Source organism: Rana temporaria, chromosome 5 (genome assembly GCF_905171775.1).
Source record: "Rana temporaria chromosome 5, aRanTem1.1, whole genome shotgun sequence".
In the NCBI taxonomy this organism is placed as follows: domain Eukaryota; kingdom Metazoa; phylum Chordata; class Amphibia; order Anura; family Ranidae; genus Rana; species Rana temporaria.
In genome coordinates this window covers 33,409,132-33,435,921 of record NC_053493.1, presented here as the reverse complement: position 1 = coordinate 33,435,921, position 26,790 = coordinate 33,409,132, and the positions used below count along the sequence as shown (strand labels likewise).

The window sequence follows — 26,790 nt, the reverse complement described above, 5'->3', positions numbered from 1 at the left end:
TAGTGAAATACGGAACCCGACACACCGTAGCAGCTTGTTCTATTGGTTAACGAAGGTGTTAAAGTAAAAGTCAACCTAAAAGGTTTTCTTAAAGTTTTACATATAGTGGGAATAATAATAATGTGGGCGCTCTCTCCTTCTGAGTGGACGTTCAGGAATGTCCCTCAGAAGGAGGGGGATCGCGTGTGGCAGCCGCGTGATCCCGATGTGCTCGTGTCACCCGGACACGGCGCCTCTCAGATTGGCAGGAAGGCTCTTTGATTGGCCCTCCTGATCACATGACAGCCGTGTCTAATCACAGCCGTCATGTGATGCAAACAGAGAGCCGATTGCTAGGCGATCAGCTCTCCTCTCCTCACACATTGGTTGTTGGTGAGGAGAGGAGAGTGGATCTTTGCAGCCGGCTTGGTGATCAGTGTGTATGAGCTGTTTTTTACAGCTTTTTACACACTGATCACCAGCCTAGTAACACAATGTAAAACACACATGTCACCACACAATGTCCCCAAAACACATGTCCCCACATAGTAAAAACACATGTCCCCACATAGTAAAAACACATGTCCCCAAATAGTAAAAACACATGTCCCCACATAGTAAAAACACATGTCCCCACATAGTAAAAACACATGTCCCAATGATTATCTGCACACATATGTCCGCGATCATCTGCGTACATCTGTCCGTGATCATCTGCGATCATCTGCGACATCAGTCCTACATTGATCCTACATTGGTCCTACATCCATCTGACTTGAATGAACAGGATACTACTTTGATCCGACTTTGTGATAGTCTGAGGCCTCGTACACACGACCGAGTTTCTCTGCAAAAACCAGCAAGAAACTTGCTGGGAGATATTTTTTTGCTGAGGAAACCGGTCGTGTGTACATTTTCGTCTAGGAAACTGTTGAGAAACTCGACGAGCCAAAAAGAGAGCAAGTTCTCTATTTCCTTGACGGGAATGGAGAAAATTGGCTTGTCGAGTTTCTCGACAACCTAACAAGGAATTCGACGAGGAAAACGATGTGTTTCGCCCGTCGAGTTTCTCGGTCGTGTGTACGAGGCCTCACTTGTCCTTTGACCAATCAAAACAATCCCAGTGTGAGATAAATTCCTTTTACTGCTGCTGTAATCACCATGTCGGATGGTCAGGACAAGGATACTACTTTAATCCGACTTCAATGATATCCAATGGGCTGAAGTAGAATCAAAGTCGGACCAAAGTAGTACAGGGAGCATTTTCAAAGTCGGACGGACCAGTTAAGACGGCTCTCATAGGGAAACATTGATTTTCACACGTCATGTGACATGAGCTCCCAATGTCGGAGCGTTTGTCGGACAAGTGTGAACCCGGCCTAAACTGGATTTTTTTTTACCAAAGACATGTAGCAGAATAGATTTTGGCTTAAATTTATGACACAATTAGATTTTAAAATTGAAAAAATTATTCATTGTTTTTTTCCCAAATTTCCACTCTTTTTTCGCTTATATCGCAAAAAAGTCGTGAATAAATACCACCAAAAGAAAGCTCTATTTGTGCGAACAAAATGATACAAATTTCATTTGGGTACAGCGTTGTATGAACGCACAATTGTCATTGAAAATGCGAGAGCGCTGAAAGCTGAAAATTGGCCTGGGAAGGAAGGGGGCGAAAGTGCCCAGTGTTGATGTGGTTAAAGTCCAACTATGGGCAAAACAAAGTTTTCCCATGCAGTGGGGCAGTGCTCATGCTGCAAGGGCCAACTGCTAATTTTTGTCTAGGGGATTGGCGAGCCGGCGGATGACAGGTCCCTCTTTGCTCACTGAGCCGGGAGGGGCTTGTCAAGACTGAACGGTCCGCCCATGTAAAAGGGGCCTTAGACGGCTTTAGGCCTTTGGTGGGAGCGGAACTTTTTTTTCTCGTGTTGGCGGCAACATTCATCCTGATTTATGCTGGACTTATTTCAGGGGACATAAATAAAGGAATTGTCAAGTACATAAAGGTGAGCAGAGCGCCCTAGAGCACCTCCCCCATGTTGAGGGTATGTGGCCTGGTATGGTTCCGGGGGTGCTCGCTTGTCCCCTCTCCTTTCCTAGACTGCTGTGCTGCATGCTCCGATAAGAGCCTGGTATGGATTTTGGGCGGGACCCCATGGCATTTTTTTACATTTTAGCGCAGGATTTCCTTCGTCATCCATATGAGATCCAAAGGGCTTGGTTTGGATTATTTTTTCTTTGCCAGCAAATTCCTTTTTGTTTCATTAAGCTGTCAGCGGGGGAACCCCGTTGACACCTTATGACTCATTTAATGTTAACCAGCTTTTCACAGTTTGTTAAGGATAAAAAATAAAATGTAACTAAAAACGCATCAAAAATTCAATAATTGCATTTTGGGTGCGGGTCTATTAAAGGAGGAGGAAGTGGGACAGGAAGTCCCACTCCAAATCATGTACCCAGCCCCCCCCCACCCCCTCAGAAAAAAATAAGTTACATGCCAATTGTGGGGTGAGGAGTACTTAAAGCGGAAGTTCCACTTTTGGGCGGAACTCCACTTTAAATGTACTTCTTTTCCTAGCCAAAGAGGAGACTAAGGAAATTCTCCCTACTGCTTGCAGCAGACTGATGACATCATCTCAGCCAAGGCAAAGTCACTGGCTGAAGGACTTCTTTTCAATGATTTTTTTTATGTATTTTGTCATGTCAGATATTTATTCGGAAACAGTTGTAGAGTGACCTAAAGATCCGCTTTGATCCAACCTTTGCAGGTACATACACAGACAGAAGATCACCTGAAAGAATCCTAATCGTCCATATGGATGTTTTCTTTCTGCGCAGTGTATGGGCACATTAAGGAAAGCGTTACAGCCTCAGCACAATGCCAAGCATTGTTTAGCGGGGTGGTGTGAGGGCAGCGAGAGATTCTTCAATACGCAGATCTGGATGGGTTCCCAGTTCCGGAAATGTGACATTAAAAACTTGTAATGGACGCTGTCATGCTATCAGGAAACATGACCAAACCGAGGAGCAGATAAGAATACTAATGAAAGAGATTAGCCCAGGCGGCTCAATGGGCAGCTCAGGTTTTCTCCACTATATTTATTTATGCCCAGCTTCAGTGTCACCCAAAACATGATTCAGAGGGAAGATATGCCTACCTGTGCTCTATTATGTGCCAGGGCACTGGCAGAGCTCCGCACGTACTCTCGGATCTGCATCGCATATCCAGCAATTTGATTGTTCCTCTTCGATGAAAGTGATTCTTCATTATTTGAACCGCCTACTTTGATTTCTAGACAATATGGTCACAACAATCGTTATAGGGGGCAATTCTTTTATTCTCTAGGATTACTGTCGAGATTTAATAACACTGCCCATATTTTTGTGATTCACCCTCTGCAACATTAGCCAGCCAGTTTCAGGTCCCATTTACACTTACATGCAGGAGACTCAGCGGGGGGTCCCGGCGATTAGTTGCAGGCGGCAGCACCATTGAAAGCAATGGGAGGCTGACAGCTACCACAGGCGACTGTTTGCATATTATTTCTCGTGGAGTGATTACCTGCAAAGATCAGCCCTGGACATAGTGAACAAAAACATTTTAGGCCTGAAGATTAGTAAAAAAATCCCCAAACAACGAGGGGTTGATTTACTAAAGGCAAACAGACTGGGGGCCAGATTCTCAAAAGAGATACAACGGCGTATCTCTGAGTCTGGCCGGTCGTATCTATGCGCCTGATTCTTAGAATCAGTTACGCATAGATTTCTATTAGATCCGACCGGCGTAAGTCTGTTACGCCGTCGGATCTTAACTGCATATTTACGCTGGCCGCTAGGGGCGTGTACGCTTATTTACGCCTAGAAATATGTAAATCAGCTAGATACGCGAATTCACGAACGTACGTCCAGCCGACGCAGTACAGTTATGCCGTTTACGTTAGGCTTTTCCCAGTGTAAAGTTACCCCTGCTATATGGTGGCGTACATGCGGCGTACCAATGTTATGTATGGACGTCGTTCCCGCGCCAAATTTTTAATTTTTTTACGTCGTTTGCGTAAGTCGTCCGTGAATGGGGCTGGAGGTCCGGGATACATGGGGTTGAGGGTATGGTGCCGGGAGGGTGGCATACTACAGCGACGCGATCAGGCAGCTATACAGCCACCGGATCGCATTCATTAGAATCACACACTCCTGACAAGCCAACAGCGGCTGCAGCTGCTGGAAGTGTGTGTAGAACTTCCCCACTGCCAACACCTTTAGTCCCCTTTCACACTTACTGTATATGACTTGTCCCACGTTTTTGGACTGCAAAATCGCATGACAAGTCATTCTCCATGATTTTCAATGACTTCCATTCATACTGGCACGACTTTAAATCGTGCCGACTTCAAAGTAGTCCCTGCACTACTTTGGTCCAACTTCCATGCAAGTTGATGTCCATAGACCTTAATGTTAAACCCTCAAGTAGCATTGAAATCGTACCTGAATAACATAGACACGATTTCAGTACGACTTTGTAAGCACAAGCAGCTTTTTAACCCTTGTCCCAGCCAATCATTTCAACATAGTATAGGTTGACCAGACATCCCTAGTTTCAGGGGACAGTCCCCTGATTGAGGACACTGTCCCCGGACCAAGTCTGTCCCTGGTTTTGTCCCCAGATTGGATTTAATAGGTGGCAGGGGCAATTTAAAAGACAATCAGTGCAGAATTAAAATAAGAAAATTAGAATTACACCCCCCCACTCCGCCGTGCCTACTAGCATAGGGGGGTTGTATTTTTCCCATTATCTGTGCCCCTTTCTGATGATCATGTGCTGGTCGGAGCGGAGGTTATATTTCTTCAGTTTCGGGGCGCATGCCCATTCAGCTTCGCTCGCATGTTCTTCTGCCTTGGCTCAAGTCCTGGCCAGCCACCTGCCTATCTTCTTGCCTTCCCTGGTGGATTGATCTTCCTCCGCTCCCCATCCAGTAGTAGCCAGGGCCCGAAGAGTAAGACTTGAGAGGCTGTAAGGGGGGCGGCGACGGGCAGAGAGTCGCTGATTGTTGCCATTACTAGTAAAGAAAAAATATGTCCCCGGATTTCATTTTAAAAATCTGGTCACCTTAAAGCGGTGGTTCCCCCTTAAAAACAACTTTTTTTTATTCCACTGGCCCCCCACATTACAATCGAATTAAGGCTCTTATTTTTTTTTTGCTGCTGTACATACCTTGATACAGCATCTTCACCCGTGCATCCGGGTTGCGAGTCCCGCGGGAGTGGGCGTTCCTCACATGCTGTTGATTGACATTTTTCCCAAAAACGAGCTCTCCCCCCGTCGCGTAAGCCGCGTCACGATTGGCGAAAGGAGCCGAACGGCGATGCGCATGCGCAGTATAGCGCCGACTCGCCATTCGGCTCCTTTCGCCAACCATGACGCGGCTTACGCGACGGGGGGAGAGCTCGTTTTTGGGAAAAATGTCAATCAAACACATGTGAGGAACGCCCACTCCCGCGGGACTCGCAACCCGGATGCACGGGTGAGGATGCTGTATCAAGGTATGTACAGCAGCAAAAAAAAAATAAGAGCCTTAATTCGATTGTAATGTGGGGGGCCAGTGGAATAAAAAAAATTTGTTTTTAAGGGGGAACCACCCCTTTAAAGCGGGAGTTCACCCGAATTTTTTTTTTTTAACATTAGATTGAGGCTCATTTTGTGAAGGGGAATCGGGTAGTTTTTTTTAAATCAAAGCAGTACTTACCGTTTTAGAGAGCGATCGTCTCCGCCGCTTCCGGGTATGGTCTTCGGGACTGGGCGTTCCTATTTGATTGACAGGCTTCCGACAGGCTTTCGACGGTCGCATACATCGCATCACGAGTAGCCGAAAGAAGCCGAACGTCGGTGCGGCTCTATACGGCGCCTGCGCACCGACGTTCGGCTACTTTCGGAAAATCGTGACGCGATGGATGCGACCGTCGGAAGCCTGTCAATCAAGTAGGAACGCCCAGTCCCGCAGCCCATACCCGGAAGCGGCGGAGAAGATGCATCTCTAAAACGGTAAGTACTGCTTCGATTGTAAAAAAAACACCCGATTCCCCTTGACAAAACGAGCCTCAATCTAATGTTAAAAAAAAAGGTTTTTGGGTGAACCTCCACTTTAACATAGTAGCCCCTCCCAAGCACATTTTTCTAGCACACATTCACTTCCTGGTTATTCCCTTAAGAACAATGTGCTCCAAACACCACAAAAAAAAGAGATGTCCTTGTCCTCCGCTTCTCCTCCTCTTCTTCCTCATGCACTGCTATTGCTGCAGCAGCAAGGACAACTGCTGTGGCAAAATATTGAGTAGCAAACATTTTCTGTCACAACACACCGCACCACAACAACCAGGAAGCAAACAGGAACTGGAAACAACTATGGCAGGAAAAGGAATTATCTCACACCATGTATGTTTTCATTGGTTATTGCCAAAGTTGTGGCATCCTGTAGTCCAGCATCCTGTAGTCCAGCGGGGGGGGGGGAGCCAATGTTACTTGGTATTTCAGTACAGTGGAGAAACTGTGCTGTCAGCTTAACAGGAAGTTAGGCGCTCACTGGATTTCTGACAGGTCAACAAGATATTTTTCTGTACTTGCAGCAATTTTTAAAGGGATAAAACATGGTGCAATGTGCATGTATTGCAAAAAAAAACTTTTTTTGTTTCCCCAACATACACTTTAAAAAAAGAAAAACACAAAGTGTCTGGGAACTTCCTATTAACCCAGGATTAAGTGATTTAAAGTGTTATGTGTCACCTCAAACATATGGCTGGATGAACTCGCAACCCCCGTGATATTGATGTATTCTCACACTTTTACTGTCAATCTATAGCGCTGCCTTTTACAAACGTCTGTAATGAGAGATGTAAATTGATGAAGCTACAAGTTAGGGTAGAAATAACTTTTAATAGACGTTCCCATTCGGCCTGCTAATGGCCGCGGTATGATTTCTAAAGGGTATCGTATGACTATATGTAACCGTACCTTCCAATGGAAGGATAATGCACAGCTGTCACAAAAGACGTGGCCTGCATGAATGCGCCGGGGGAAACTTACACAACACAATTATGGTGACCACATGATCTTTATCACCAGGAACAGTGCGCTAAGCGGATTTTGCTGGCGGCACTTTGAAATAAGAGTTATGGAACTCAGAACAGCCAAGACAAGCGGAGCTGGGAAACCTTCATACAAGATCGCTCTGAATGACGGCAAAGACCCCATATGCATGGGCATTGCTTAATCTTAGTAATCACGAGCCTGAGGAGCAATATGTATTCAGCAGGATTCAAGATGTGGGGGGGTCTACGGGGGGGACTGCAGCCGCAAAGGCAGATTAGCGACCCATAGGAAGGTTTGGTGTGTCCACCAGAAAACAGAAGGTTTTGGGAAAGCCCTTTTGGTGTAGCATGTGACTCCCGTGTTCTTACTTCAAGGTGCTCACACAAACAAAATAAAAAGAAAATAAATCAGCGCAAAAATATCAAATGAACCCCTGTATAGCACAAAATCCCTGTAGAGGAACAAATACAGATGGTGTAGCGCTCAAATAAAATAATAAAAGATGAATAGAAAGTCCATAGATGCCTCCTTCACCGCTGAAGAAGTCCCCGCCCATAGAGGACGTAACGCGTACAGAGGGAGGTTTGTGGTGTCACCAGCGGCTATCACTTTGCTCAATATACACGCTGTATACATCGGCACCGATTGTGGTGCCTTCATTGTGAGTGTTTTTTTACCTTTATTACGATTAAACCGTTTATCCAAACGGAGAGCACTATGTTTTGGAATTTGTTTATTACATGACCTGGGATGACCTATCGGTTTCTCTGTGACGTCTCTACTACTGCTGGATTTGCTGATATTTACACATAAAGCGCATTTGACCCTCCATAATCAAAGAGTCCAGGTGGTGAGGTGAGAGGCCATTTCATGTGGTGGTGGATGTGTGTCTAGCACGTGTGAAGTTACCTACACAGTCATCTGTCTGTCTACATTGGCACTCACTGGAGGTGTACTGCGATTTTATGGACTTTCTATTCATCTTTTATTATTTTATTTGAGCGCTGCACCATCTGTATTTGTTGCTTACACAAACAAGCTTGGGTGAAGCAGCAATCCGAAAAGTTTTAAAAATTAGTGTTTCACCCTAAACTGAGGAAGTGGCAATTTAAAGCCATAAAACGCGTCTTTTGGTGAAATAAAGCAACTCAATGTCCTTTAAAGCTGGCGGCTCCAACCCATCCTTAGACATACGAAAACAGACGCCTCCTCCAACCTACCGATGTATTCAGTAAGCATTAATAGGACATTTGAAAAGTGCTGGGATGCTCTCCTGAAGCCTGTTCTTGCAAAATCCGAATGCGTCCCGATGAAGCCAAACGGCGAAACGTGTTGATGCACTTGGGCTCATACTATATATTCTGTAGTTCTTTGTATATGGTTTTTAAGTGATTGTTTGTCTCCCATGTATGTGTTTATACTTTATTAAAGATTATTTTTGTATAATATCATTGGTTACTGTGCCGTCAAAGTCTGACCTGGGGCTACCCTGTGGGTCCCCTTTTTTTGTATTTCCACAATTGATTACGGATGTGAGTGCTTTCTCCATTTAATCTCTCTCTTTAATCTCTCCTGAATCTCTCCTGAAGCCCTCTAAGTACCCTACAGCTCCAGTTTAGAGGTCTCAAATAGGTATATGAAGAACAGCACTGGAGCTGTAGCTTTTAAAGCGGCGTTCCACCCGCAATTTTTTTTTAAAAGTCAGCAGCCACAAACACTGTAGCTGCTGACTTTTTAATAAGGACACTTACCTGACCTAGGCGCCCACGATGTTGACCCCCCCGAGGCCGATCCCTCGATCGTTGCAGGGGAGGAATAGTGTCCCATCATTAGTGTCACTGGAAGGAATAATGACCCATCATTGGTATCAGTGGTAGGAATAGTGTCCCATTATTGGTATCAGTGGGAGGAATAGTGTCCCATTATTGGTATCAGTGGGAGGAATAGTGTCCCATCAATTGTATCAGTGGGAGGAATAGTTCCCCGTCATTGGGGTCACTGGAAGGAACAGTGCTTCATCATTGGTATTAGTGGAAGAAATAGTGCCCTATTGTTGGTTTCAGGGTAAGAAATAGTGTCCCATAATTGGCATCAGTGGAAGAATAGTGCCCAATTGTTGGTGTCAGTGGGAGGAATAGTGCCGACTGTTGGTGTCAGTAGGGGGGAGTAGTACACTGTATCAGTGGACAGAATAGTACCTTGAGGGCTGGATTAAGCCAAGCAAACCCTCGGGCCACAGTTTGGAGACCACTGATCTAGGGTTTTTACCTCTGGGAACCCGCCTTCTGACCTTTGACCTTGTCGGGCTGGTTTACAACGAGAAACACGTTTGTGCGTATGCTTAGAAACCCACGCATTCTCAGAATAAAGTATGAGACGGGAGCGCACCTTCGGTAAAAGTAGCGTTCGTAATGGAGATAGCAAATTCGTCATGCTGTAACAGACTGAAAAGCACGAATCGTCTCTTACCAAACTTTTACTTAACACGCAGTAACATGAGATTAGCAAAAGCAGCCCGTTGTGCCAGTGGAATCGAACTTCCCCTTTATAGTGCCGTTGTACGCGCTGTACGTCACCGCGCTTGAGAACGACGAGATTTTGTCTTGACAGTGTGTACGCAAAGAAAGCTCGACAAGATTCTCGACAAGCCTGACAAGGAACTCGTCGAGGAAAACAATTTTTCTTTTACGACGAGTTTCTCGGTCGTGTGTACGAGGCCTCAGTTTGAGACTCTTAAGAGATCATTCAGAAAATGTATCGACATTTATCGACATGTTTGTTTATCGCTTCTTTTGCATTCCCATATACAGTGGAACCTTGGATTACGAGCATAATCCGTTCCAGGAGAATGCTCGTAATCCAAAGCACTTGCATATCAAAGCGAGTTTCCCCATAGAAGTCAATGGAAACGAAAATAATTTGTTCTGCATTGACTTCAATAGCATGCAATACCGCATCTGGCCAGAGATGGGGGGGGCGCCAGTGAGCCTCGGAAATGGTCTAGGACAGCTCGGCTGACCACGGAAAGGCTCTGATCCGTTCCAAACCGCTCTGAGTATTACCGCCACCCCTCTGGCCAAATGCTGCACACCCCATTAGCTTGAATTCTGCTTGTTTTGCAAGATAACACTCGCAAACAGAGTCAGATTATTATTATTATTTTTTTAATTTCTCGTCTTTCAAAACGCTCGTTAACCGCGTAACTCGTAAACCAATGTTCCACTCTACATCTATGGATAGAACAGCTGTTCTAACTGATCCAAAAGCCCATTGACTCCGGTCCCTAATTCGGGCATGTACAAGATATACTGGGCTAGATTCAGATAGATTAGCGGATCTTTAGATCCGCGTAATCTATCTGATTTACGATCCGCCGGCGCAAATTTGAGAGGCTAGTGCAGTATTCAGAAAGCACTTACCTCGAAACTTGCGCCGGCGGATCGTAACTCCCCCGGCGGAATTCAAATTCCGCGGCTAGGGGGAGTGTAGTATTTAAATCAGGCGCGTCCCCGCGCCGATTTAAATGCGCATGCGCCGTCCGTGAATTTTCCCGGCGTGCATTGCTCCCAATGACGTCGCTAGGACGTCATTGGTTTCGCGTATTCGCGTTTTGGTATTCGCGACCAACTTACGCAAACGACGTAAAAATTCAAAACTCGGGAACGACGGCCATACTTAACATTGGATACGCCGCATATAGCAGGGGTAAGTATACACCGGAAAAAGCCGAACGCAAACGACGTAAAAAAAAAGCGACGGGCGGGCGTTCGTTTCTGAATCGGCGGAAATCGGAATTTGCATATTCGTCGCGTAAAAACCGAAGCGCCACCTAGCAGCCGGCGGGAGATTGCAGCCTAAGATCCGACGGTGTAAGTCACTTACACCTGTCGGATCTTAGGGAGATCTATGCGTAACTGATTCTTATGAATCAGCCGCATAGATCCGACCGTCGGATCTCAGAGATACGACGGCGTATCAGGAGATACGCCGTCGTATCTCTTTCTGAATCTCCCCCAGTGTCAACAAAAAAAAATAGCGCCGTAAACGTTTCTATTTCTAAGTAACTTCATAGAAGACAAATGAAGCGCCCCAGCCTTACATAATCGCGATTCAGTGGCTGATCCTTTACAGGGACTACTCATAATGAACCACATAGAAAAATTTACAGCTTCCAGTTCCAGGAAACACCCTTGTGTCACCCGGCCCCCAACCTAACCAGCTGCTACAAGCTACAGCTCTGCTCTCAATTTTGCCTCCATCACAGTCCCACTTGCTCATATCATGAATCAGCGGGGATGTCCCTTTGAAGAGCACTTCTGCCCAGCAGAAAAGAGACAAACCATTAATATCGCACATCTATTTTCAGGAAGAAGTATTAGTCAAACTTGTCTTGTCGAATAAACTCAAGGTCTGCCAAACCAATGCAGAAGTAATCATCAGCACTTCTTCAAATTATTAATCTTTTTTTTGCAATTTTTTTCTACAACTTTAATATCTTTGAAAAAGCTTCCAAATGTGTGGCAACAGCTTAAAGCGGAGGTTCCGCGGCCAATCGTTTTTGTTTTTTTGGGTGCATACAATTCGCTTTTAGATCACAAGTAGGTACTCACTTGTTCAGTGACAAAGAGCATCCCCCGTCCGTTTTCTTAGATAAGATAAAGTTATAAAACTAGATGCTGGCATTTCCCATTTTGCTTGTGGGCATTGTGAAGCCCACAAGCACTGACTTCCTGGAAGCGGTGAATGCACGGCTCCCGGCATTCACCGCTCGTTCCTGCGCATGAGCTGTGTTTACGGCGACCTGCGCCGTAAACTTCCTGGTTGCTATCACAACGGGCGACGTCATTGAAAGTACACGCCCCGTTGTGATGCCATTCGCTGGACGGCGTTCCTCATCGTCTCCTGGGAAGCATGACACCGTCCTCCCAGGACTCCTGCAAGGAAAAAACCCGGAAGTCAAACTTTAACCAGCGAATTCACGGTATACACCTAAAAAAAAAAAAAATTGGGCTTATGTAGATGTATGTGGTGCGATGATCAGCATGATATAGTGTTGTAATTTAGGGTGAACCTCCGCTTTAAAGTAATATTGAAGCTTTGGATTTTTTCACATTAATAAACCTGCTCTGTGTAATGGTTTTGCACAGAGCAGCCCCAATCCTCCTCTTTTCTGGTCCCCCATTGGCGCTCCTGGCCCCTCCCTCCTGCCCCCAGAGCAAGCAGCTTGCTATTGGGGCACCCAAGAATGCTCGCTCCAGAGCCGCTTCTCTGCATGTCCATGGCTTGACCCCACCCCTCTCTCTCCTCATTGGCTCACTGTTATTGCCATTGGCTCCTGCTGCTGTCTCAGCAAATGAGGAAGGAGAGTCCCTCGAGAGCCAAGGCTCTAGTGCACAGCACTGGACAAAGATAGGGTTTAGGTAAGTATTGGGCTTTAATGGTTTCTGAGTCAGAACTTGAGTTCTTGAGGATGTAGTCAAAACTTGCCCCCAATGAAATCTGAGCTTCTAAAATGTATACTAGCTTCAAGCCAGTGTCTCAGGTGTATTGCAGCCATATGGGCAACCATGACAGCTCCTTCGACAAAAGTCGACTAAGAAACCAACAGGGCTTCCCACAGCTGATTCACCCGGAAACGGACATAAAACAAGCATTTAAACCTTTGTTGCATGTTGGTGGTTCTGATCTCCTAGCTCAGTGATGGCGAACCTTGGCACCCCAGATGTTTTGGAACTACATTTCCCATGATGCTCATGCACTCTGCCGTGTAGGTGAGCATTATGGGAAATGTAGTTCCAAAACATCTGGGATGCCAAGGTTCGCCATCACTGTCCCAGCTCAAATGAGCTCAAATGAGGCAAAGGTTCACTTTACAAAGAACAGCCAATCACATGCAAGGAAAATAAAAAAAACAGCATTTTTTGCTTGCGCATAATTGGATGATGGAAGCCAGCAGAGCTCTCCCTAATTTACTAATCTCTGGAGCAACTGCACTTTCAAAAGTGCACAGTAAATTTGACTTTAGTAAATCAGCCCCATAGACTGTGCACTTTGCAAGTGCAGTTGCTCCAGGGCTTAGTAAATGAGGTAAAGCTTCACTTTGCAAAGAATACCCAATCACCTAAAAGGAAAAAAAAATAAAAATGAATTTTTGCTTGCACATGATTGGATGATTAAAGTCAACAGAGCGTGTACAGTCTATTTGCCTTTAGTAAATCAACTCCAATGTGTCTTGAAACGACCACTTATAAGGGTAACTAGACTGTGCACTCTGCAAGAGCAGTTGCTTCAGAGCTTAGTAAATTAACAGAAGCTCTGCTGACTTTAACCTCCCTGGGTGTGACTCGGGGTGGATTTTTCATGCCAGGATCGGTATCCCCGAGTCACGCTCGGGGTGGATGTGCAGAGCGTGCAGCGGCGCGGCTTACCTGCTCGCTGAATCCAGAGGCTTGGTTTACTTACCTTGTCCCTGGATCCAGCGATGCATCCCCGCTGTGCGAGCGAACGAGTCCTCGCTCGATTCACACAGTGCCCGTGTGCCGCCGTTCTCCGTTCCCTGCGACGTTACGACGCACGGGGGCGGAGAACGGCGCCAAATTCAAAAAAGTAAACAAACACAATACATACAGTATACTGTAATCTTATTCTTTTTTGAATTTGGCGCCGTTCTCCGCCCCCGTGCGTCGTAACGTTGCAGGGAACGGAGATCGGCGGCACAGGAGGACACTGTGAATGAGCGAGGACCCGCTCGCTCACACAGCGGGGATGCATTGCTGGATCCAGGGACAAGGTAAGTAAACCAAGCCTGTGGATCCAGCGATAAGGTAAGCCGCGCCGCTGCACGCTCTGCACATCTACCCCGAGCGTGACTCGGGGATACCGATCCCAGCATGGAAAAAACACCCCGAGTCACGCTCGGGGATACCGCCAAGGAGGTTAAGACCTGGACCAAAATGCAGGTAAAGGACCCGGACAGTTTTTGCGATTCCGCACTGCGTCGCTTTAACTGACAACTGCGCGGTCATGCGACGTGGCTCCCAAACAAAATTGACGTCCTTTTTTTCCCACAAATAGAGCTTTCTTTTGGTGGTATTTGATCACCTCTGCGGTTTTTAATTTTTTGCGCTATAAACAAAAATAGAGCGACAATTTTGAAAAAAAATAAAAAAATGCAATATTTTTTACATTTTGCTATAATAAATATCCCCAAAAAATATATAAAAAAAATATTTTTTCCTCAGTTTAGGCCGATACGTATTCTTCTACCTATTTTTGGTAAAAAAAATCGCAATAAGCCTTTATTGATTGGTTTGCGCAAAATTTATAGTGTTTACAAAATAGGGGATAGTTTTATTGTATTTTTATTAATAATTTTTTTTTTACTACTAATGGCGGCGATCAGCGATTTTTTTCGTGACCGCGACATTATGGCGGACACATCGGACAATTTTGACAAATTTTTGGGACAATTGTAATTTTCACAGCAAAAAATGCTATAAAAATGCATTGTTTACTGTGAAAATGACAATTGCAGTTTGGAAGTTAACCACAAGGGGGCGCTGAAGGGGTTAAGTGTGAACTCATATGTGTTTCTAACTGTAGGGGGGCGAGGCTGGACTTGTGACATCATTGATCGTGCTTCCCTATATCAGGGAACACACGATCAATGACAGCGCCACAGTGAAGAACGGGGAAGGTGTGTTTACACACAGCTCTCCTCTTTCTTCAGCTCCGGGGACCGATCGCGGGACTCCAGCGGCAATCGGGTCCGCGGGTCACGCGGCCGTGGTCACGGAGCTTCGGACCCACGGCCGGGCACTTAAAGAGGACGTACAAGTACGTGCTTGTGCTCAGCCGCGCCATTCTGCCGACGTATATGTGCAGGAGGCGGTCCTTAAGTGGTTAAAGGAACCTATTTAGAAAATAAAAAACAAACCTTTACAACCCCTTTAAAGCTTATAGGAGATTTTAGTGATTTGGTTGACATATGTTCTGAAGAAAGCGACACCTTCCCTTTACCAGAACCCCATCTGTACAGCACATTCTATACGTTTGCATTTTCCCCTAATCGCCAGTGTAAACCTACACACAGGTTTGGCAACCTTTGGAAAAACAGTGCATATGGATTATCACACACCTACTGGCATTACAATGATTCAAGTTGACATTTTACAAACAGCTGGCGCAGCGGATTTCACAATTTATGGAGGTTACGAGGCAGGAACGGCGCTACAATACGGCTCCACTTTGTGCCCATGAGACTCTCCTTATGTGGCAGGATATTTAGATGTAGTTAAGAAAAATGTTTCGTTTAATGCCGTGAATATTATTCCTGGCGGAGGGGAACGACTTATACATCAATTTTAGCAAGCTTGCATGCTGAGCCGAGGAGAAAAATGCCTCAATCTGTGTGGGTGTTACGATGTTAGAATTACATGAAAATGTCTGTTAGGTATACAATGAGGTCCTAACAACTTCCTCAAGTACAACGGGAGGTCTGCAACATGATTCATCTCGTTTTTCACCTTAGAATTCCCCTTGGTGGTCACGTGGGGCGAGAAGCAGAGGGGCCAGTGGAGGTGAGCTACAATATTCACCCTACAAACAAATATTGAGTCATAGACCGTTCCATTGCATAAACTAAGAGCTGAAAGTTGATCTTGGGGATCAAAATTCAACCTTCCAGACTGTGCATGTTGTCTATGCAATTTCAAAAGCGACATTTTGGCGTCCAAGAACCTCAGAGGAATAAAGCAACCTTGTTGCCGGTATTTGTAGATCCCTCAAAACCACTTGGACTGGGTTTAATAAGGACCATAAGAGGTGATAAATGTCTAAAGACACAGCAGCTTGTAGACCATCACAGGTGATAAACGTCTAAAGACGCAGCAGTTTGTAGACCATCAGAGGTGATAAACATCTAAAGACACAGGAAGAATCCTCAAAGCTGTATAATTGCTTTCTGGCCAGGGGATACCCTAGATCACATGTGTCAAACACAAGGCCCGCGGGCGGAATCCAGCCCTCCAGGCCATTTCATGTGGCCCTCGCACCTCTCCTTGAGCTGCAGTAGAGGTCCGGCCCTCCTTTGGGCCTCCTCTAAACCCTGCACTTTCTGCTTCGCCCCCAGCTTATTCCCATTAGCAAAACAAGGTAAGGGGGTGCACTTTGATTTAAGGGAGGGTGATGGGGGGGACTCTTGACATCGGATGTAAGGGGGGTGGGTTACTCTGGACATTTAGTATTAAAGTCCTTTGAGGGCAATCATAATGCTGATGCGGCCCTCAATGAAGTTGAGTTAGACACCCCTGCCCTAGATGGTCGTTAGATAGGTCATATTCCTTGAACAGATAAAGGAAAGATTTATGATCTTGTCCAAAGAAATCTTGTACAAAAAAGTTAAAGAAGAATCAAACACATTGTCAACAAATATTTATCCATACTTTATAATGACCAGACATGTGCTCAGCTTTTGGATGGGGGAGTTAACCACTTCCGGACCGCCGCACGTCGATATACGGCGGCACTTTGAAGAAGGATATCTCTGTTATTGCAGAAGCTAGCTGCCATAACCCAGGTATCATCTTCTTTTTTAGGTATCCTCATCTTCAGCCAGCGGTCCGGTTTCCGATAATGGTGGTCTCTGTGGCGGATGCGTCGCAAGATCACCGTTATCGGCGGCGGGAGAGGGGCCCCCCCTCCCGCCCCTCTCCCGTGCCCTCCGCCGCTTACCGGAGCCGTCAGTAGCGCTGTTCAAAACATTTTAAATCGATTCCATACCTTTGTTCTCTCCTTTGAACCAGACACTTCCTGGTTTGGCTCCCGCGGGACTGGGCGTGTTGCTTCGGCTGCGAGTGCCGCATTGATTCCTGGGATTGCTTAGTAATGTCTCCTGGGCGCACAGCGTGACGCTGCCCAGGAGACGATTCTTTTGCCCAGCAGAAGAACTGTTGCGTGATTTTACACGTCACATGATACAATTCCGCCATTTTAACTGATGGAAAACAGGTGAAAAGGCCAACACTGCACATGCGCAGGATAGAGCTGTGAATGCTGGGACATCAGCATTCACCGCATCCCGGAAGGATTTGCTTGTGGGCTTCAGAGTGCCCACAAGCAAGATGGAAGCGTCCATCCTAGATTTTTATAAATCATCTTTTGCGGCCGAATCAGAATGCTGGCGGCTATAATATTAGGACACGCGAGTACCCTATTATCTAAGGTAAGAGCGCCAGAAGCATCTGGAAAAAAAAAACGTATTCCCGCGGAACCCCTGCTTTAAGTGGTTAACATAATGGCCAGAAAAGCAAAAACCTTTGGGAATTACTTATCACCCATTTTTTTGGTGTCCAACGACATTCCTGCAAAATCCCTTACTTGGCTTCACTGCAAGGGCAACTTTAAATGTGGTTCCCGTGAGTGTCTTTGTTGTCCTCATATGGTGCAGGGTGACACTTTCTGCTCTTGGGTTGATGGCAGGCAGTACAGTATTGACACATTTTTCTATTGTAACACCTTTTATGTGGTGTATGCCACTACCTGTGCAGCATGTTCTGTGCAGTATGTGGGGGGAACCACTCACAGACTCAGAGACAGGGTTAGCAAACAACAGATTATGTAAGCTCACTAATGTAGCCCGTCATTTTAACTCCAAACATGGAGGAAATCGGTCACTTGTACAAGTACAGGTGATCGAAAAGGTGTAAATCCCCCGAAGAGGAGGTGTTTTCTTTCTCTCTCTCTCTCTCTGCAAAAGAGAGGTCTTTTGGATCTTCAAATTACAGAGTAGGATATCGAGGGGGTCATGAGTGGGATGTCACATATTATTATGAAGTCTGACTTTTTGCTGCGGAATCAGTTCCCCCTCTGGGCAGTGCCCTTTTCTTTAAACAGTTTATTTTTGTTCTTGTTCCTGTTTTGGTTTCTTATGAAGTTTAAACATTTTTGGTTCTAAAATCAGTTCCCCCTCTGGGCAGTGCCCTTTCATATAATAAGTTGTTGTGTTTTTATTTTTTTGGTATCCTGTTGCAGTCTATATACTTATATACTAGTCATTAGGGTTGTGTACATCACTATTTTGTGATTTTTGTTTTTATCAATAGTGACATGTATTGACAGATACAAGCATTATGTACATATACAGTGGAACCTCGGATTGCAAATAACGCGGTTAACGAGCGTCTCGCAATACGAGCAATGTATTTTTGTTTCAAATATTTTATTGAATTATTAAAATATAAATATAATTGCATACAATCAAATCACAATGTATAACAAAAGATAATGGGTGTAATAAGCATTACAGAAACATAAAGTCAACAGACTAAAAGCTATGGGGTAGATCCACATACAAATACATTGGCGCAGCGTATGTGAGATACGGCGGCGTAGTGTATCTCAAGCGGCGTAACGGCGCGGAATTCAAATCGGCGATTAGGGGGCGTGTTTCATTTAAATGAAGCACTTCCCCGCGCCGAATTAAATGCGGATGCTCCGTTTCTAAATTTCCCGCCGTGCATTGCGCTAAATGACGTCGCAACGACGTCATTTTTTTAACTTAGACGTGAATTACGTCCATCCCGATTCACAGACGACTTACACAAAAAAAAAAAAAAAAAAATTAAAATTTCGACGCGGGAACGATGGCCATACTTAACATGGCAAGTCTATCTATACGCGACGAAATAGCAGCTTTAACTATACGCCGGAAAAAGCCGACTACAGACGCCGTAAAAAAATGCGCCGGCCACTCGTACGTTCGTGGTTCGTCGGAAATAGCTAATTTGCATACCCGACACGGAAAACGACGTGAACGCCACCCATCGGACGCCAAAGTATTGCATCTTAGATGCAAAGGCGTACGAAGACGTGCACCTGTCGGATCTAACCCAGATGCCGTCGTATCTTGTTTTGAGGATTCAAAACAACGATACGACGCGGGAAATTTGAAAGTACACCGGCGTATCAGTAGATACACCGGCGTACTCGCTCTGTGGATCTGCCCCTATGACATATATAGTTATGCAGCCAGAAGAAGGGAACATTTTGAAAGAAAATGGGGTAGAAGGAGGTGTGGAGGTAGCAGAGGAATATCGATAAGACGCAAAAAAAATTATGCATCAGTCTATGATAAATAAAATAGAATTTGTAAGACAACTAAGAAGTACCAGACAGTTGTAGAAATTCCCTAGTGCTTTTAAAATTCAACCAACAGGCCCAAGTATCGAGCACTGTATTTTTAAAAAATCGTGACTCGGTTTGCCATTCGGAAATGCGCGGAAAGCCCTGAGGACAGCTCGGCTGACCTTGGCAAACCTCGAGAATGGAGTCTTTACGAGGTTTGCCAAGGTCAGCCGAGGTGTCCTTGGGCCTTTTCGGCCGTTTCCGAGGCTCTCCAACACCCCCACCTCTGGCCGCATGCGGTATTGCATGCCATTGAAGTCAATGCGGAAATTATTTTTGTTTCCATTGACTTCAAGGGGAAACTGGCTTTGATATGCGAGTACTTTGGATTACGAGCATTCTCCTGGAACCGATTATTCTCGTAATCCGAGGGTTCCATTTTACAGTGTAACGTAGGTGTGATTGTTATAAAAATTTTTGATTACCACTATATAAGAAATTAATATTGAGGATTTTTTTAAAAATATTTGAATGTTTCATTAGTGGTGTTCTATAAAGTGTTTTTTCTCTTATCTGTTGAGACAGCTATTCGCAACAGGGAGAGACATTTTTCTAAAAAAATTCTATACAAAGGAGGACTCTGTTTAACCGCTTGCCGACCATGCGGGTGTGTGCTCGCCAGCGGTAGCGCGCGCCCCTGCCGCTAGCGCCGTGACCATGCCCGCAGACTCGATGTGGTAGCGCGCGCCCCTGCCGCTAGCGCCGTGACCGTGCCCGCAGACTCGATGTCCGCTGGTGTCCCGCAATCGTGTCACGGAGCTGCAGAATGGGGGGATGCCTGTGTAAACAAGGCATTTCCCTGTTCTACCTTGTGACAGGACACTGATCTTCTCCTCCCTGTCATCAGGAGCAGCAATCACTGTCGTGTCACTGATAGCCCAGCCCCCCACAGTTAGAATCACTCCCTAGGACACACTTAACCCCTTCCTCGACCACTAGTGGTTAACCCCTTCCCTGCCAGTGTCATTTACACAGTAATCAGTGCATTTTTAATACACTGATCGCTGTATAAATGAAAATGATCCCAAAATAGCGTCAAAAGTGTCCGATGTGTCCGCCATAATGTCGCAGTCACGATAAAAATCGCAGATCGCTGCCATTACTAGTAAAAAATAAATACTAATTAAAAATGCCATAAATCGATTCCCTATTTTGTAGACGCTATAACTTTTGCACAAACCAATCAATATACGCTTATTGTGATTTTTTTTACCAAAAATATGTAAAAGAATACGTATTGGCTTAAACTGAGAAAGAAATCATTTTTTTTTTATATATATATTTTTTGGGGGATATTAATTATAGCAAAAAGTTTTTTTTTAAAATGTCGCTATAATATTGGTTATTAGCGCAAATAATAAAAACCGCAGGGGTGATCAAATACCACCCAAAGAAAGCTCTATTTGTGAAAAAAAAAAGGATGTCAATTTTGTTTGGGAGCCACGTCGCAAGACGGCGCAATTGTCAGTTAAAGCGACGCAGTGCCGAATCGCAAAAAATGGCCCGGTCATTGGGCAGCCAAATCCTCCGGGGCTGAAGTGGGTAAAGTTTCTTTCCTTTAATTTATTATATGTGTACTGGTTTTATTGTATAGGTTGTAGTTATTTGTGTTTTTTTTGTCTGTTTTGTTGCAGAAACCTCAGATACAAGGGTTAATTGGCATAATACATCACAGCTAGATATCAGAGTATATTGCTATATAAGGGTTATACTTACCAGTGTTTGTCAGATTATGACTAAGCAAATTCCAATTCGTGAAACGCGTTAATCTCTGCCAGGTCTGCATTGATGTCATAATGTCTATGATGTTGTCTGATGATTTTTATCCTCAATAAAGTCTTCACTTTTGCTTCAAACCTGTGAGTGCGGTCAAACCTTTTCCTGTTCCAGTAGTATCCCCCTTACACTGGTGTTTAGTGAAGTGTTCCATTACATTGCTGGTCAGTGCAAAAGGGTCCTCTTAAGCCTCATACACACGATTAGTCCATCCGATGAGAATGGTCTGAAGGACCGTTGTCCTAGGTTAACCGATGAAGCTGACTGATGGTCCGTCGCGCCCACACACCATCGGTTAAATAACCGATCGTGTCAGATAGCGGTGACGTAAAACACAACGACGTGCTGAAAAAAAACGAAGTTCAATGCTTCCAAGCATGCGTCGACTTGATTCTGAGCATGCGTGGATTTTTAACCGATGGTTGTGCCTACCATTGATCGTTTTTGACCTATCGGTTAGGAATCCATCGGTTAATTTTAACCCCTTAACGCCGCCGCACGACTATATACGTCCACAAAATGGCACGGACAGGCAGATGGGCGTATATATACGTCCCTGCCTTCTATCGGGTGGTGGTTCCGATCGGGACCCCCCCCGTTGCGTGCGGCGGGTGGATTCCCTCGGGGAGCGATCCGGGACGTCAGCGCGGCTATTCGGTTATAGCCGCTCCGTCGAGATCGCTCCCCGGAGCTGAAGAACGGGGAGAGCCGTTTGTAAACACGGCTTCCCCGTGCTTCACTGTGGCGGCGTATCGATCAAGTGATCCTTTTTATAAGGGAGACTCGATCGATGACGTCCTACAGCCACACCCCCCTACAGTTGTAAACACACACTAGGTGAAACATAACTCCTACAGCTCCACCTGTGGTTAACTCCCAAACTGCAACTGTCATTTTCACAATAAACAATGCAATTTAAATGCATTTTTTGCTGTGAAAATGACAATGGTCCCAAAAATGTGTCAAAATTGTCCGAAGTGTCCGCCATAATGTCGCAGTCACGAAAAAAATCGCTGATCACCGCCATTAGTAGTAAAAAAAAAAAAATTAATAAAAATGCAATAAAACTATCCCCTATTTTGTAAACGCTATAAATTTTGCGCAAACCAATCGATAAACGCTTATTGCGTTTTTTTTACCAAAAATAGGTAGAAGAATACGTATCGGCCTAAACTGAGGGGGAAATTTTTTTTTTATATATGTTTTTTGGGGATATTTATTATAGCAAAAAGTAAAAAATATTGCATTTTTTTCAAAATTGTCGCTCTATTTTTGTTTATAGCGCCAAAAATAAAAACCGCAGAGGTGATCAAATACCACCAAAAGAAAGCTCTATTTGTGAGGAAAAAAGGTCGCCAATTTTGTTTGGGAGCCACGTCGCACGACCGCGCAATTGTCTGTTAAAGCAACGCAGTGCCGAATCGCAAAATATGGCCTGGGCATTTAGCTGCAAAATGGTCCGGGGCTTAAGTGGTTAAAGCAAGTTGGCTTTTTTTTAACCTATGGATAAATAACCTATGGGGCCCACACACAATCGGTTTTGACCGATGAAAGCGGTCCTTCAGACCGTTGTCCTCTGGTTAACCTATCGTGTGTACGAGGCCTGAAGCCTCATACACACGATCGGACTTCCATCGGACAAATCCGTGGATTTTTGTCCGAAGGGTGTTGGCCATAAACTTGTTCTGCATACAGACAGCAGAACTTTTTCATCCAACCTTCCCAAAACTTTGTGGTTTTTCAGCTCTTTAGTGCCACCATTTGGGCAACTTCTGCTGATGTTGTTTGATGGTTAGCATTGGTTCGGAGCATGCGTGTTTGTACTTTGGATTTTAGTCTGACGGACTTGTGTACACACAATCGGATTATCAGACGGAACACATTTGTTGTTGGACAATTTGAGAACATGCACAGCCAACATTTGTTGTCGGAAGTTCCGAGAACAATTGTCCGAAGGAGAGTACAGATATTTGGATTATCCGACAAAACACATCCATCGGACAATTGTTGTCGGAATATCCGATTGGTGGTCAGTGGAAAGAATTATCCTTACATTGGTGGTCAGTGGGAAGAACACTCCATACATTGATGGCCAGTGGGGCGAATGTCCCTTACATTGGAGGTCAGTGGGAAGAATGCTCCTTACTTTGGAGGTCAGTCCGAAAAATACTTCTTAAATTGGTGGTCAGTGGGAAGAATACTCCTTACATTTGGTGGTCAGTGGGAAGAATGTCCCCATTACAGATAACTGTAAAAGTCATTAGTGTCAGTGATAACTTATATTACTTAAGCAACCCCTAGCAACCTCTGGAGCAGGGGAAGGCAACCTCGGCACTCCAGCTGTGGTGAAACTACAAATCCCATCATGCCTCTGCCTCTAGGAGTCATGCCTGTGATTGTCAGGGTCTTGCAATGTCTCATGGGACTTGTAGTTTCATCACAGCTGGAGAGCCGAGGATGCCTACCTCTGCTCTGGAGGAAGCCTAGTTGAGAAAGGTTGTTCTAATCCTTCCTCACTCCCCCTCACTTCCTGCTCCACCTAACACCCATCAAACAGACAGGAAGTAGGGAGATTATCCTTCACTTCCTGTCAGTGGCGGTGCTTCCATAGAGGGCGCAAGAGTGCCGCTCCCTCTCACTCCTGCACCATCACTGAATACAATACACAGATTCATGCATTGCATGAATCTATTTATTGTCGCTACCGCCCACTATTCAGATGGCCAGCCCCCTGGTGAGCACCGGCCATCTGAATAACGGCAGCTGGTTGGCTTTGGAAGTGCCTATCAGAGCCAGTGGGCTGAGGGCTGTAATCGGCTTCCAAATAGTTAACCAGGGGACGCATGGGGTGTGCATTCCCTGGTTAACACTGACAGGCATCTCAGCCAATCAGGTTCACCGGTTCCGGTAACCTGGTTGGTTGAAGCCACATCGAGGGCGGGAGAAGACATCGAGGGACGCTGAAAGGAGGATGGCTGAGCCCAGAAAGGTAAGTGCCGTGCGGGGGGGGGGGGGGCAATCTTGCAGCATTTTACAGGGCACAGTGGTAACAATTGATGGCACAGTGGCTGCGTTTGATGACATGGCACAGTGGCTGCGTTTGGCATGGCACGGTGGTGACAATTGATGGGCACAGTGGCGACAATTGAAGGCACAGTGGTGACAACTGATGGCACAGTGGCGACAACTGATGGCAGAGTGGCGACAATTGTTGGCATGGCACAGTGGTGACAATTAATGGCCACAGTGGCGACAATTGATGGTACAGTGGCTGCGTTTGATGGCATGGCACAGTGGTGACAATTGATGGGCACAGTGGCGATAAATGATGGCACAGTGGCTGCGTTTGATGGCATGGCACAGTGGCTGCATTTGATGGCATGGCACAGTGGCGAAAATTGATGGCACAGTGGCGAAAATTGATGGCATGGCACAGTGGCGACAATTGATGGCACAGTGGCGATAAATGATGGCACAGTGGCTGTGTTTGATGGCATGGCACAGTGGATGCATTTCATGGCATGGCACAGTGGCAAAAATTGATGGCACAGTGGTGACAATTGATGGCATGGCACAGTGGCAACTATTGATGGCATGGCACAGTGGCGACAATTGATGGGCACAGTGGCTTTGATGGGCACAGTGGCTGCAATTGATAGGCACAGTAGCTGCGTTGTTTGCGCCCCTCCAAAAATTTTGAGCGCCAGCCGCCACTGATTCCTGTCCTATTTGTCAACCCTACACTTGCATTCTAGACCTTCATACAAACGGACAGTCCCCTAAATGCTGATACCACCCGGTCCAGCCAAAGCCTGCCATTGACTTTGGCACTACTAGATGCTGTACCTTTCCTTCCCAAGCATACTAAAATGCCGTGAGGGACGCACAGCAGCAGATGGCCCCGTGTGCAATGGGTCTAAATCTCAAAATGGACACAGCGAGTAAAAAAACACCCTTCTATGGCTGCAGTTGCCATTTTGATTTTGATCATTATGACAGAACCAAGGGGGATAAACCGTTGTTAAATAACGGCACACTAGATGTGGCTGAAAACGAGACTAAATTAGAAACCATGAGTAAAACTGGGAAACAGTTGGGCTTTCAATATGATGAGTAAAGTTGAGATAGTTGCAATATGAGCTTTGTAAAAAGCCGTTCTTCAACCAAGTAAAAGATACATCCCCCATACAGACCGGCGTATTTCTACCTTTATCGTCTCATTGGGCACTCCGGGTTCAGGCACTTTATCCAAGTAAGAGGTCAGATCTTGGTCAACATGTTCAAACACCAGTGTCAGCTTGGTCTCTCTGTCTGTCCGCGATACGGTGCACACATCAAACAACCTGAGGAAGAAAGACAAAGGGACTGTTACTTATCCTCCTCAGTGCTTCATCCTTTACTATAGGAAATGTACTAAAAGGATTTTCCAAACATGAGAACAAAAACATAATACATAAAACATTTCATGTATTTTCACAGTATTGTATTGATTCCAGCAACACACTTCCTGTCCAAGGGTGACAACGCTCACTCACTGTGCCGTATCTCTAGAAGAAGCTGCGTTGTCACTTAAAGTCAGGGGGCTCCAACATTTCAGTACGAGAGCCACATTGTGTAATTTACTAATATTCATGGGCCAAAAAAAATCCTCATCATTGCCCCCTCGTTCATGAGGGTCCCTTCAGTGTCTTCCTTATTCCAAAGTCCCTCTTACACCTCCTTGCATTAGGGTGCCCATCGGAGTCCCCCCTTACATTAGAGACCACCCTTGCATCAGGGTCACCATCAGAGTCCCCCTTTACCTCAAGTCCCCATCAGTCTCCCTTACATCAGAGTCCTCCCGTACATCAGGATCCCCACTTGCATCAGGGTCCCCATCAGAGTACCCCCTTACATCAGGGTCCCACCTTACATCAGAATCTACCACACACCAGATTCCCCCTTGCATCAGGGTCCAAATAAGACACAGAGCCGTGACTTGCATTCACTTGCAATCTGGACCTTCATACAAACGGACAGTCCACTAAATGCCGATACTTACATCAGTTACCTCTTACATCAGGGTCTCCATCAGTCTCCGTTCCATCAGAATCCACCTCACACCAGATTGCCCCATACATCAGGGTCCCCGTCGATTTCCCTTACACCTGAGTGCTCCATACACAAGAGTCCCCCCTTACATTAGAATCCACCTCACACCAGATTCCCCCAATACATCAGGGTCCCTGTCGATTTCCCTTACACCTGAGTCCTCCTTACACAAGAGTCCCCCCTTAAATCAGAATCCACCTCACACCAGATTCCCCCTTACATCAGGGTCCCCGTTGATTTCCCTCACACCAGAGTTCTCCTTACACAAGAGTCCCACCTTACATTAGAATCTACCTCACACCAGATTCCCCCTTGCATCAGGGTCCCCATAAGACACAGAGCCGTGACTTGCATCCACTTGCATTCTGGACCTTCATACAAACGGACAGTCCACTAAATACCGATACCTACATCAGTTACCCCTTACATCAGGGTCTCTGTCAGTCTCCCTTTCATCAGAATCCACCTCACACCAGATTCCCCCATACATCAGGGTCCCAGTCGATTTCCCTTACACCTGAGTCCTCCTTACACAAGAGTCCCCCCTTGCATCAGAATCTACCTCACACCAGATTCCCCCTTAAATCAGGGTCCCCGTCGATTTCCCTCACACCTGAGTCCTCCTTACACAAGAGTCCCACCTTACATCAGAATCTACCTCACACCAGATTCCCCCTTAA

At 45.6% G+C, this 26,790-nt stretch overlaps 1 protein-coding gene across 1 annotated transcript in view; it reads right to left on the bottom strand.

The window, feature by feature from the left end:
• The window catches only part of CDK6 (cyclin dependent kinase 6), a 248,119-nt gene that overhangs the window by 139,080 nt on the left and 82,249 nt on the right, over positions 1-26,790 (bottom strand). Inside the window, exon 3 of the mRNA XM_040352342.1 lies at positions 25,227-25,362. Coding sequence (XP_040208276.1) covers positions 25,227-25,362 — 136 coding nt within the window. The remainder of the gene's footprint in view (positions 1-25,226; positions 25,363-26,790) is intronic.